This window comes from Schistocerca serialis, chromosome 4 (genome assembly GCF_023864345.2).
Source record: "Schistocerca serialis cubense isolate TAMUIC-IGC-003099 chromosome 4, iqSchSeri2.2, whole genome shotgun sequence".
Taxonomy (NCBI): Eukaryota; Metazoa; Arthropoda; class Insecta; order Orthoptera; family Acrididae; genus Schistocerca; species Schistocerca serialis.
This window is the reverse complement of record NC_064641.1, coordinates 221694752-221708394: the sequence shown is the minus strand read 5'-3', so window position 1 is coordinate 221708394 and position 13643 is coordinate 221694752. Positions and strand designations below refer to the sequence as shown.

Genomic DNA, 13643 nt, shown 5'->3' with positions numbered 1-13643 from the left:
TATATCCACCTTTCGCAGCAATGCAGGCTGCTATTCTCCCATGGAGACGATCGTAGAGATGCTGGATGTAGTCCTGTGGAACGGCTTGCCATGCCATTTCCACCTGGCGCCTCAGTTGGACCAGCGTTCGTGCTGGACGTGCAGACCGCGTGAGACAACGCTTCATCCAGTCCCAAACATGCTCAATGGGGGACAGATCCGGAGATCTTGCTGGCCAGGGTAGTTGACTTACACCTTCTAGAGCACGTTGGGTGGCACGGGATACATGCAGACGTGCATTGTCCTGTTGGAACAGCAAGTTCCCTTGCCGGTCTAGGAATGGTAGAACGATGGGTTCGATGACGGTTTGGATGTACCGTGCACTATTCAGTGTCCCCTCGACGATCACCAGTGGTGTACGGCCAGTGTAGGAGATCGCTCCCCACACCATGATGCCGGGTGTTGGCCCTGTGTGCCTCGGTCGTATGCAGTCCTGATTGTGGCGCTCACCTGCACGGCGCCAAACACGCATACGACCATCATTGGCACCAAGGCAGAAGCGACTCTCATCGCTGAAGACGACACGTCTCCATTCGTCCCTCCATTCACGCCTGTCGCGACACCACTGGAGGCGGGCTGCACGATGTTGGGGCGTGAGCGGAAGACGGCCTAACGGTGTGCGGGACCGTAGCCCAGCTTCATGGAGACGGTTGCGAATGGTCCTCGCCGATACCCCAGGAGCAACAGTGTCCCTAATTTGCTGGGAAGTGGCGGTGCGGTCCCCTACGGCACTGCGTAGGATCCTACAGTCTTGGCGTGCATCCGTGCGTCGCTGCGGTCCGGTCCCAGGTCGACGGGCACGTGCACCTTCCGCCGACCACTGGCGACAACATCGATGTACTGTGGAGACCTCACGCCCCACGTGTTGAGCAATTCGGCGGTACGTCCACCCGGCCTCCCGCATGCCCATTATACGTCCTCGCTCAAAGTCCGTCAACTGCACATACGGTTCACGTCCACGCTGTCGCGGCATGCTACCAGTGTTAAAGACTGCGATGGAGCTCCGTATGCCACGGCAAACTGGCTGACACTGACGGCGGCGGTGCACAAATGCTGCGCAGCTAGCGCCATTCGACGGCCAACACCGCGGTTCCTGGTGTGTCCGCTGTGCCGTGCGTGTGATCATTGCTTGTACAGCCCTCTCGCAGTGTCCGGAGCAAGTATGGTGGGTCTGACACACCGGTGTCAATGTGTTCTTTTTTCCATTTCCAGAAGTGTATGTTCAACATAGCAAAACGCGTTCTGAAAATATCAGAAGAGCTTGCGTATTCGTTCATACTGTTCGTGGCTAGTTTTACAGCGTGTGCCCGTGATGAATGCTAGAGACGGATGCAGCGTGCTGAGGTGTGGCGGTGCTCCTGTTGCAGCAGCTGTGGGTCGTGCCCGAGCAACGCGAGCGACTGCTTCCGGCCGCAGTGCATCACGGCGGACGGCGTGCGCCAGCCCATGCTCACCGTCAACCGACAGCTGCCCGGGCCCACCATACACGTGAGTTAAGCAACAGCACGCAAGCCTGAGGGCACGGGGAGGCTCAGAAAGATTCATCCGATTTCACAGCACTATATCTCCTACATCTACATTCATACTCAGTGATTCACAATTAAGTGCCTGGCAGAGGATTCATCGGACAACCTGTTTCCCTACCGTTCCACTCTCGAACAGCCCGTGGGCAAAACGAGCACTTAAATCTTTCCCTACGACCTCTGTTTTCTCTTCTTTTATCAAATGGCTCTGAGCACTATGGGACTTAACATCTGAGGTCATCAGTCCCCTAGAACTTTTTTTTTCTTTATTAACCATCAATAATAACAATTATACATCATAATCCACTTCCTTATATGATTAGTGGGTCTTACTTTCTTAGTATGTTAGATACAATTAGCAGCTAATTACAATGTGGTGGGTTGTGAGCTACGGCTATACTCTAATTACAGTAGGCAGCTGTTCTTACACATTTAGTTTTTAACTTCTAAGATTTTAACTAACTCTACTGCCTGCAACGTCACTGATGTGTCAGAAACATGTATATAAACCTACTTTATTCCCTTACCCATCGAGCAAATCCCGATGGGCGTGCCCCTAACACTGGGCAGGCCAGGATGTTATTCGCTGCAGGTTCCTAATACTAGTTTCCTAATCTAATTTCTACTAACTAGTTCTAACCTAAGTAAATTCCGGTGCATTGTCTAGTCCTTGATGTTATTCCCCACTCCCCCTAATCCCGCACGTGGCGGATTCCAGACGGTGAAGGTCGGCCTGTCCACGCGCAGGCGGTATGGGAGTAGGGCGCGTGTTTAGTACTAGAATTTCTCTAGTTTTATTGTAATTTGTGTTAGTTAATTTATTTCACTCGTGTATTCTTTCAGCACTTTTCGTGATACCTCGTCTGCTAGTTTATTTAGTGTTTGAAAAGTGTCTCCTTGTCTTATGAGGTGGTATGTGTTATGGTCAGGTAGTTGGTCACGTAGTGTGCAAGCAACATCATTGAAGAGGGGGCACTCGTAAATCACATTCCGGTTCACCACATTCACACGCGGGTGTGGCCCTTTTGCCGAACCGACGTAAGTATGTCGGGTAAGGCCCATGTCCAGTGAGAAAATGGATTAGTCCTCTGGTGGGTTCAAAGTATTTCATTTTTAGTCGTTCCCTAATGTTTGGAATCAGTTCATATGTCCTACGCCCTGTTTCGTCCGTCTCCCATAGTTCTTGCCATAGTTGTTCTCCCCTTTGCCGAATCTCACTCTTGTCTCTAGCCCCTGTGCCTAAAATCTCTTCTATCTTCGTTGCATTTCCCTTCTTAATCCAGAACCACGCGGCCTGCTCTGATTTTGATGTCCAGGGGGCAGAGCACCATTATGACCAATAGCGCTCTCCCTGGTGATGTTCTATAAGCCCCCACACATCTAAGTATCATGTTCCTTTGAGCCCTTCTCACTGTCATAGCGGGTACAACCCTCGTGAGCCTGTGTGCCCAGACTCCCGAGCCGTAACCCACTATTGGTGATAATATGCTATTATGGTAGAGTTTTATGAGATGAGGGGGGAGACGAAATCTTTTATGTCCGATGGATATGAGATTGTTCAATGTTTGAAGGGCTTTCTGAGTTACGGTTTCAATGTGTTTCACGAAGTTCCACTTCTCATCAATCATGATGCCTAGGTATCGTGTGTCATGTCGCCGAAGGACCGGCGAGCGCTCAATTCGTACAGTCGGGTTACGGATTAATTGTCCCTTCAATAGCAAGTAGGTAGACTTGCTCGGTGATATCGTCATTTTAGTGTTTTGGCACCATAGTTGTAGCTTGTTTAGGGCACTTTCTATTTTGGGTTCTACGTCTTCGCGGCTACGGCCGCCGACCAACAGGAGGAGGTCATCTGCCCTTAGAACTTAGAATTACTTAAACCTAACTAACCTAAGGACATCACACACATCCATGCCCGAGCCAGGATTCGAACCTGCTACCGTAGCGGCCGCGCGGTTCCAGACTGAAGAGCCTAGAACCGGTCGACCACTCCGGCCGGCTCTTCTTTTATAGTGATGATCATTTATCACTGTACAGGCGGGTATCAACAAAATATTTTTGCATTCGGAGCAGAACGTTGGAGATCGAAATTTCGCGAAAAGATCTCGCCGCAATGAAAAACGCCTTTGTTTTAATGATTGCCACACCAACTCGCGTGTCATATACGTAACACTGTCTCCCCTACTTCGCGACAGTACAAAACGAACTGCCCTTCTTTGAACTTTTTCGATGTCCACCGTCAATTCCACAGCAGTACTCTAGCAGAGGACGGACAAGCGTAGTGTAGGCACTCACTTTAGTAAACCTGTTGCATCATCTAAGCCTTCTGAGAATAAAACACAGTCTTTGATTTGCCTTCCCAACACTATGATCTATGTGATCATTTCGACTGAAGTTGTTCGTAATTGTAATTTCTAGGTATTTAGTTGAACTGACAATCTTTAGGTATGTGTGATTTATCGTGTACCCGAAATTTAACGGATTCCTTTTGATGCTCATGTGAATGACCTCACACTTGTCATTAGCCGCGCGGTCAGAGGCGTCTTGTCACGGACCTCGCGGCTCTCTCCGTCGGGGGTTCGAGTCATCCCTCGGGCATGTGTGTGTGTGTGTGTGTGTGTGTGTGTGTGTGTGTGTGTGTGTGTGTGTGTGTGTGTGTGTGTGTGTGTGTCGTCCTTAGCGTACGTTAGTTTAAGTTAGATTGAGCAGTGCGTAAGCTTAGGGACCGATGACCTCAGCTGTTTAGTCCCTTACCACAAATTTCCAAAACACTGCGGTAAATGACAGCATCGTCTGCAAACAACCTAAGGCGGCTGCTCAGATTGTCTCCTAAATCGTTTATGGAAATCAGGCACAGCAGAAGGCCTATAACAATTCCTGGGGAACCCCACTCGTCACTTCTGTGCTCGATCACTTCCCGTCAATTACTTCAAACTGCGATCTTTCCGGCAGGAAATCACGAATCTAGTCGCACAACTTAGATGATGTTGCATAGGCGCGCAACTTGATTATAAGCCGCTTGTGAGGAACGGTATCAAAAGCCTTTCTGAAATCTAGAAACACGGAATCAGTTTGAGCTCCCCTACCGATAACACTCATTACTTCGTGAGAATAGAGCTAGTTGTGTTTCATAAGAACGATGTTTTCTGAATCCTTGCCGACTCTGCGTCAACAGATCGGTTTTCCTCGAGGTAATTCACAGTATTTGAATACAGTATATGTTCCAACATGCTACTGCAAATCGACGCCAGTGATATGGTTTAATAATTCATCCGGTTACTCCTATAATCTTTCTTGAAAATTGGAGTGACCTGTGCAACTATCCAGTCTTCACGTGCAGATTTTTCGTGGAGCGAGCTGTTGTATATGATAAGTACGGAGCTATTATAACAGCATATTCTAAAAGGAAACTGAATGGTGTATAATCTGGACTGGAGAACTTGTCTTTATGACGTTATTTAAGCTGCTTTGCTCCGACGAGCATATATTTACTTCTAAGTTACTCAAGTTGGCAGCAGTTCTTGATTCGAATGCTGGAATATTTTCTTCGTCATCTTTGGTGAAGGAATTCCGGAATATTGTATTTAGTAATTCCGCTTTAGTGGCACTGTCATCGTAACATTACCCTCGCTATCGTGCAGTGAAGGTGCCCATTGTGTCTGGCAGCTGGTGTATTTCACATACGAGCACAATCTCTTCGGATCTTCTGCCAGATTTCTAGACAGAACTTCGTTGTGCAGACTATTAGTAGCATCTCGCACTGAAGCTCGCGCTAAATTTAGAGCCTCTGTAAAATATCTCTGATCTTGGAGAGTTTGCGTTCTTTAAAATTCGGCATTCTTTTTTCATTGCTTATGCAACAGTGCTGTAACCTGTTCTGTGCACCATGAGGGCTCTGTTCCGTCTATTATTAATTTATTTGGTATAAATCTCTCTACTGCCGTCCATATTGAAGCCGACTGAGCGAAGTGGTGCAGTTTTAGCACTTTGGACTCGCATTCGGGAGGACGACGGTTCAAACCTGCGTCCGGCCATTCACATTTATGTTTTCCGTGATTTCCTTAAATCGCTCCAGGCATGTGCCAGGATGGTTCCTTTGAAAGGACACTTCCGATTTCCTTCCCCATCGTTTACAAAATTCGAACTTGTGCTCCGTCTCTAACGACATCGATGTCAACGGGACATTAGCCCAATCTTCCTTCTTTTTGGTACTGGAACCCTTTTGGATCTTTCCCGAGACCCTCTAAAAAAAAAAAACGCCCAGTTCGCTCCAGAAAGCCCTTGACACTTGTATAGCCGCTTCCTGTGTGTAAGCGGGACCCGATATCCTGCGCAATTCGAGGACTCTGCAGCCTACACTTTCAGAGAACTGTTTGTGTGTCTGATTCAGATCAGCCACTTGGCTCTGTACCAAAGATCCGCAATCGGTCCTATCGACGATGTAACAGATGATGACCTCTGCCTTCACCTCGCAAGCAAGACTGACGGTCCTTAGCAATTCTGATAGCTGCACGAAACCAAAGAGAATCTATTACGACTCAAAGCAGCACACATCGCATCTACCAACATGAGCCACCACCTGCAGTTGGCTGCACCCTGCACTCTTAAATGTATCCAAAAGGACCCGTTCCATATCTTGGATGACTCTCCTCAATATGTGCACATCAGATTTCTTCCCCTCCTTTACAACCATATCCCTAAGCACCACCATTACTTGCCTAACACTGGAGCTCCCTACTAACAATAACCCTACTCTCTCTGACTGCCGAGATTTTGCAGGCTGAAAGGCTTCCCCTAAAACAAGACAAGCGACTGCATCTGGCTCAGGATCTTCATCAGCCACATTAAGCGCCTTAAATCTGTTTGTCAGAGGAAAGATTTCGCTGGCTGCCACACCTAGGTATGACTTCCCATTTGAGGTCTGGTGAGAGGTCAATTTCGGTGCCGGCAGTAACTGGCGCATCAACAGTAGTGGACCAATCGGCGGCGGACACTTGAGACGTCCCTTGGATCCCCACGTCTACCCCGGCCCCCACATTGGCAACATTCTCAATTTACGTGACCGAAGCCAGCACCGCCTGTAGCTGTTGGTAAAGTGCCACCAACTCTGCCAGCATCCGAACACAGTTCTGAGTCCCTAACCATACCAAACACTATAAAATCCTACATCACAGTTATTGAAACGATAATCTGTGCCTAACAAGTACCCAAACATGCAATAAATTTAAAAATTAACCTAATAATACACAGATAACTCAACATAAGTCACTCCTGATTGAAGCTCGTAAAAATAACTCACAAACGAGCGGTGCACTCGCCTGAGCTTCAGCAACGCAAGGAGCTTCCTCACTGACCCTAACCGACAATGAACTGTTCTAATCATAACAAACAAATATACAGTCAACAGGAACAAAAACAGGAAACGTGGGTCAATTTTAACTTACACATACGACTAAAGAACTTTTATTTTGAAGAGAACCATCTGATATTACGAGGGATATAAAATTCAGACGTGAACACACTCAAATTTCAGATACATCCAAAATGATGTCAAACTCGTCCCATACTATTGCGAGCATGTCTGCACTTAATGCATTCGTTGCTATGTGGCGTCGCATTTCGCCAAAGTTGTCAGAATAGGGAGACACACAGACGGAGTTTACCACAGACTCCCAAAAACAGAAAAAATTGAGAGATCAGGCGATTTTGGAAGCTAATGGTGGAATGCGATATATATACGGTCGACCGAGCTAGGTGGAGTCCATAAGTCGCTCTAGCCAATGTCGGAACGGCTCTTTCGAAATGGCGCGGCCGATTTCCGTTCCCCTGTCCTTGAAATAACCAGAGCTTGTGCACCCTCTCTAATGACCTCTGTGTCGACGGGAGGCTAAACTATAATCTTCCTTCAATCCTTATGGTCGATCCATCGTTGAGGCAACTCATTGTTAAAAATGCCCATCGATGAGACCAGTACATTGTTAAGAAATGGTCTTACATGCAGGTGGCATTGTGATGGTGCTCCCTCCTGTTGAAAAAATAGATTTTTATTCATGTTTTCGCACTTCCTTCCAGGTTTCCAGTGTAGCCAGGGACGGGATTGCTTTATTCGTCTTTACGTCTTGACTGTGATATGTCGCTGCCTTGTTTCCCATATTCTTCCGCCCTGACGGTTCACTTTGACACTTAAATGGAATGTAGCCCCATCGCTAAACATTAAACTTGAAAGGAAATTATCTTCCGTCTCCACACCCAAAGTGAATTAACAAAATTCTACACGCTGTTGTTTATCACCATGGTGAAGGGCATGCAGCAACTCAATGTTACATGGTTTTAAACACTCGTCGCCACAAAGCATGCCAGAAAGACACATTAGAAATGAGTGACTCGGCTTGTACGGCTAATAGACTTCTGTGAACAACATGGATAATTCTTTTGAATGCGCTCTAGGTCTTGAACGAGCAAACAGGAGCCACCTCTGGGTATCCCCTTGCATAATGACCGGTGTTTTGAAATTGTTGATACCATCTGGTATCTTTGAGTTCTAGGAGGGACAGTACTGTACTTCCGAAGAAACCCACGCCGAACATTTCTAACTGCACTGTACCTGCAGAAATGGTTCTTGAACGAGACGTCGGTTATCGTTTTGAAATTCCCACAATATTTCAACGTCGTAACTTACCGACATCTTCGGAGCGGTGTTCACACTGCTGAGCTGCGTCCGAAGACTCCTATTTATACCAGTCAAAAACAAAAACAAAAAGAAATCTCGTAGGCGTCAACGTGCCATTTCGGTTGGCAATAGTGATCGGTAGAGGACAGACGCCGGGCCACATGTCGGAAGGTGAACCAAGACCTTCGGCGCACCCGCAAAGGCTGCCAGTTATATTGTGCGCTGCCGACCACTGGCCCAGCGCTCTCTTTCGGGAGCCGCTTGACGATGTACATGTCCGACCTGGCGTGTGTCCTTTCTCGCTGTTGTCATCCGAATATCTATCGCCACGGAAGCGTCATCCTTTGTACGACCAATAGTTCCTCTATGTGGTCTCTGTGACTGTAACAAGACCAGTGCTGGATCCTCTGCAGTGCTAAGTTGGTATTCTGTGTCCCTGTTCAGCAGATCTATCGGGCTGCAAATTTCCACCGCTTCTTCAACAATGCTGTCGCACCAAGAAGACGCCGACGAGAGAATTTAGTATTTTTGTTGTCCATGTTGTACCCCGTACGCAAACGGTGCTCAGCCACTGTTTCTTTGGCTGGTTCAGACGTGTGTGCCGTCAGTGTTCGACGCATCTGTCCTCCACTGTGCGACAAGTTTGTGCAGTGTATGACATCCTGCAGCTAAAATACATAAGACACATAGACACCAGACCTTCTCAAACCAAATAGATCTTCCAATCGCCCTAGAGCAGCTCTGATTTTCGTTGGTCGACGGCAGACCCATTCAACTAATCTTCCTATTTTTGAAGGAGCACCGCAGACGTGTGGCAAGACGGTCATTCCTCTTTGTTCTTCACTTGATTACGGCTCCTCACTTTGTCTAACAGGCGCCGGGTGTAAGGTACAGCGAATCTTCCGCACGAAGTATCCATCATGAAAGAGTACGGTACGGAAGCGTCATAGTTCAACTGCTAAGCTATTTAAACTCGATATGACTCGTCCTCTATGAACCGTCGTCCTAAGCACACATCTTCCTTGTGCAGGATGGTGAGAGCTGGTGGTCTGCAAGTACAAGTCCGTGCATGTAGGTTTACAGGACGCAGCGTGACCCAAGGTTTCATCCTCTTTTCTCCGCACTAATACGTCCAGGAACGGTAGTTCGCAGTTTCTCTCCATCGTAAACATGATGTTCAAGTGAGGACCATTTAGATATCGTAAAAATATAGCCAGCGGTGCAGTACGCTGGGGGAGCGGTGTGCTGACCACATGCCCCTCCATATCCGCATCCAGTGACGCCTGTGGGCTGAGGATGACACGGCGACCGGTCGGTATCGTTGGGCCTTCCAAGGCATGTTCGGACGGAGAGTACGCTGGGGCCCGATTACAAAGGTGTCATCCACATACCGCCAAAAGCCGTTGATGTCAGTTCCGCCATCTGAAGTGCTCTCTCCTCGAAATCTTCCATAAAAAAAGGTTAGCCACAACGGGTGACAAGGGACTACCCATTGCGAGACCACCAATCTGTTCAATGTACTGTTCGTTGAATAAAAAACAAATCGAAGTGAGTATGTGCTCATCTGTTGCGTCTGTTGGAACGGAGAACGCGAATTGTCTTTTATTGCTGTGTTGCCTGTATCTTGACGCATATGGGTCACACAAAGAAGCGAGCGTGCGAGCTAACTGCACCAAGGTGACCCTTAGCGGCAACCACATGAACCGGCAGCTTAAAACCGGCGCCAAGGTAATCTTTCAATTTCGATACGTAAGTTAACGTTTATAGCAAGTATCTATCTTCATTTCTGTAGGGGACATAGGCTTGTGACATCGGATGAACACTTTCGTAACTCCCTGTACTTCACCAAGCTCGCACCGCTGCCTTAGGCTATCCTGTTAGAGACAGTTTTGTGCTCTCTCCATGATCATCTCTTCAGCTAAAATCTGTGGTGGGTTTCCATTTTAATTGTAGATGTAGCATGTACTGTTAAAGGGACGTCCTGATCCTCGTGTAGCAAAAAGAACTGAAATTAGTTAGTTTGTATGCAACTCATGTAAGTAGGTCTCAACAGTAAAGTGGTGGTATCATAACATACATTTTGGAGAGTTTCATGAGAAAAAAATCAGCCGTCACTGTTGAAGATTGTTTTAGATGCCGTCATCATGAATTATTTAGCTCTTCCACATGCGAAGAAATACTGGGTGTTTCAAAGTCTTTTCGAGAAATGTCCAGGAGTTAGAGACAAAAAATTCACTGACACTTTAGTACGCGCCGGTCCTAGAATGTGGAGATTTCGCCGAACTAGCAGCGTCTACTAACAAGACGTGTAGCATTACGCTCCATAGATTCTTTGAGGGACTTGCATCTGCAAGGTGTTTTACAGTGTTTCATTCCTTATCCCGTCTCTTCTCGTCTTATCCAGGATCCTTCGTAGAAAGTGCATCTCTGTTGCTTGTATTCTGCTCAGATATTTCTTTGTCCAAGTCCAGCATTCCAATCCAAAGGTCAAAATTGGCAGATAATGCGACTTGTACAAAATGATCTTTCCATACGGGAGAGCGACGGTTCAAATCCGCGCTCGATGATCCTGATTTAGGTTTTCTGTGATTTCCTTAAATCGCTCAGGGCAGACGCCGTGACGGTTCCTCTGACAGGGCTCTGCCGATTTCCTTCCCCAACCTTCCCTAATCCAAGCTTGTGCTCCGTCTTTGATGACCTCGTTGTCGACGGACGTTAAACACCAATCTCCCAATCTCCTCCCCCCCCCCCCCCCCCCCGTGATCTCTGCTTTGGTAGTTACTTTCTAATCTGTATGTCCGACACACAACCCCTACCCAATTGATTTTCTACAATAAAGTTTAAAGTTGAGAAATTGTACAGCACCTGAACTGAAATACTGACGTGGATAGTCTACTAGGGGCTATTTGTATAGGGAAGCGATAGTGATGAATTAACTTGTATCTTAACATACTGAAGATACCCACACAGTGATTGAAATCTAGATCTGCAATAAACAGCTTTTTGACGATTGATTGCTGTACATTTTCTCCACTTCAGATTTATGCTTTCAGGTGCAATATAGTTATTTTTCGTCGAAATGACCTCGCAACACCACACCACAAGACACAAGTGAATAAAATTTCGCTTTGCCGCCGTCTCGAAGCTCTCGAAGTGACTTAGCTTATCTGACTTGAAAATAATTTGCTAATACAAAAAGTTTTTCTTTGTGAGCACCAACTACGAGCTGAAATGGGTTTTAGATTGAGAAAAACTGTTTGTGTTAGGTACGAGAAAAATTAGTGTAAGTATCCATGGAGCCACTGGGCTGCTCCTCAAGCTTGCTCTCTTCTGTTACCTAATGAAATTGATGCTTCATCAAATTAAAATTAAATAACGCGCGAATCTTCAATAAAGATATGATTTGCACAAAATTTATAATTATTATTGTCCTTCAAAATTTACGAAGGCGTCACCCCGTTTTACTGATTAATGTGCAAACACCTGCTGCTCTCAGCAGTCATACAAAGATCGATTCCCCAATTTGCGTTTGAAAATGGTATGAGAAGAACAAGATCTGTATGATGAATTATGTGTCGACTTACTAGACCTGATCACGAGTTACATTCAGTTCATGAACAGAACAAAATCTGTCACACAGATTGTAGCCGTCGTTGCCAGTCTCCTGCACATTCGACAAGAAGACCTAAGCAATCACACTGCTCCAATGTAGTATGCCAAGTCGTAAAGAAAAAGTACACATTACCTTGTGTTACTGAGCAGACAAACAGAGAGCAGCGGTATATGCTTGTTGTTCTCACGTCCATAATACGAACTCATTACTGCACTTATGTATGGAGCATCTTATTGTAGCGATATTCATTTCCCAGCGTATCGAAACAGAATACACCAGACAATTGTCTGGCCATCATATGCAACTTCTAGCGACCACCTCCCGACCAGCAATGTCTGTCTGGTCGCAACCACAACAACAACAACACTCCAACTGACCTTTCCTCGTTTCGTAAACTTACCTTCCCAAATAAGGCGACCACGCTCTCGCTATTCGTTGGCTGAGCCAAACTCTCTCAAAACATCAGAGAAAAAAAATAAATGTGTGAAATCTTATGGGACTTAACTGCTAAGGTCATCAGTCAGTAAGCTTACGCGCTACTTAACCTAAATTATCCTAAGGACAAACACACACACACACACACACACACACACACACACACCCAAGCCCGAGGGAGGACTCGAACCTCCGCCGAGACCAGCTGCACAGTCCATGACTGCAGCGCCCCAGACCGCTCGGCTAAAATCATCAGAGACAAAGACCTACTCGTAAGTGTAGCCGACGCAGCAGAGAAAATTTGGAAATCGATCACTGTGTTACCGATACAAAAGTAAAAGCACATGCCAATAATCCACATGTAAATAAATGGAGCATACGAAAGACGAAACATACGGAATACACATTTCGGTCTATCAACCCTCGATGTTTGTCATAAAGTCCTTGAACCACCTTGTATATCCACTTGGTTCTACAGTGCAATGTAGTATACACGGATTATACTTCTACTCTTGACCAACAGTATCATCGTCATCCGAATAAACAAACCAAACCAGCAGTTGAGAAGAGATGAATATTCGGGATAATGCACTGCCGAAACAGACAGGTGACAACTGACCCAACAATGAGACTCCGAAGAAAGTATGAAGATGTATTCTAATGGTAGGTAAAGGAAGATTGAGGCCTAATGCCTTATCGCGGGCGATAACATTGGAGACTGAGCAAAGAGTTCAGAGAGGGTAGCTTTTGCCTAAATAAATTTAAGGAAACCCGGAAACCTTACAACTGGATAGTGGAACGGAGATTTCAGTTCTATTCCTTCTGAATGAGGGTCCGTTACCTTAAGCGTTCTGCCATCTCTCGGGTTCTAATGATAGATTTAATAGTTGCTTCAGTCGTGTAGAAAATAAATTACTTTAGCCGAATTTTCTATCACACTCATGAATAGATTTTACCTGTTAGCTGTTTTATAGGTAGAGATCCGTAACATATCTCCAAACAAAACGAATTAGTAATCTTAAATTAACTGATTTAGCTCACATGCAACCTACTGTGATTGAAAGAAACACGTAGGTACTGCGTGACCAGAATAGCTATTTGGTGAAGCTTCGTCCGAAGCAGTAAGACCCAGCCAGTGGGCCAGGTCAGTCATTTCAGCTACGTTCACCTACAGTGAGTCCCCGATAGGCGAAATTCCAACTTCATTCAATGTATGGCGTAAAAATACATGGAGAAGCCAGGAAAGAAGCGACATATGTCATGTAAAGGCTGTGTCTTACCTATTCCTTGTATCATTCGGAGGAGTATTGTTCTTATGGAATACACCTCCGCTATCGGGCTGAAAGAAGGGCACCATTGTGAC

At 46.2% G+C, this 13643-nt stretch overlaps 1 protein-coding gene across 1 annotated transcript in view; it reads left to right on the top strand.

Annotated features, from left to right (window-relative positions):
- The window catches only part of LOC126474883 (uncharacterized), a 409432-nt gene that overhangs the window by 183261 nt on the left and 212528 nt on the right, over positions 1-13643 (top strand). Inside the window, exon 3 of the mRNA XM_050102374.1 lies at positions 1407-1527. Coding sequence (XP_049958331.1) covers positions 1407-1527 — 121 coding nt within the window. The remainder of the gene's footprint in view (positions 1-1406; positions 1528-13643) is intronic.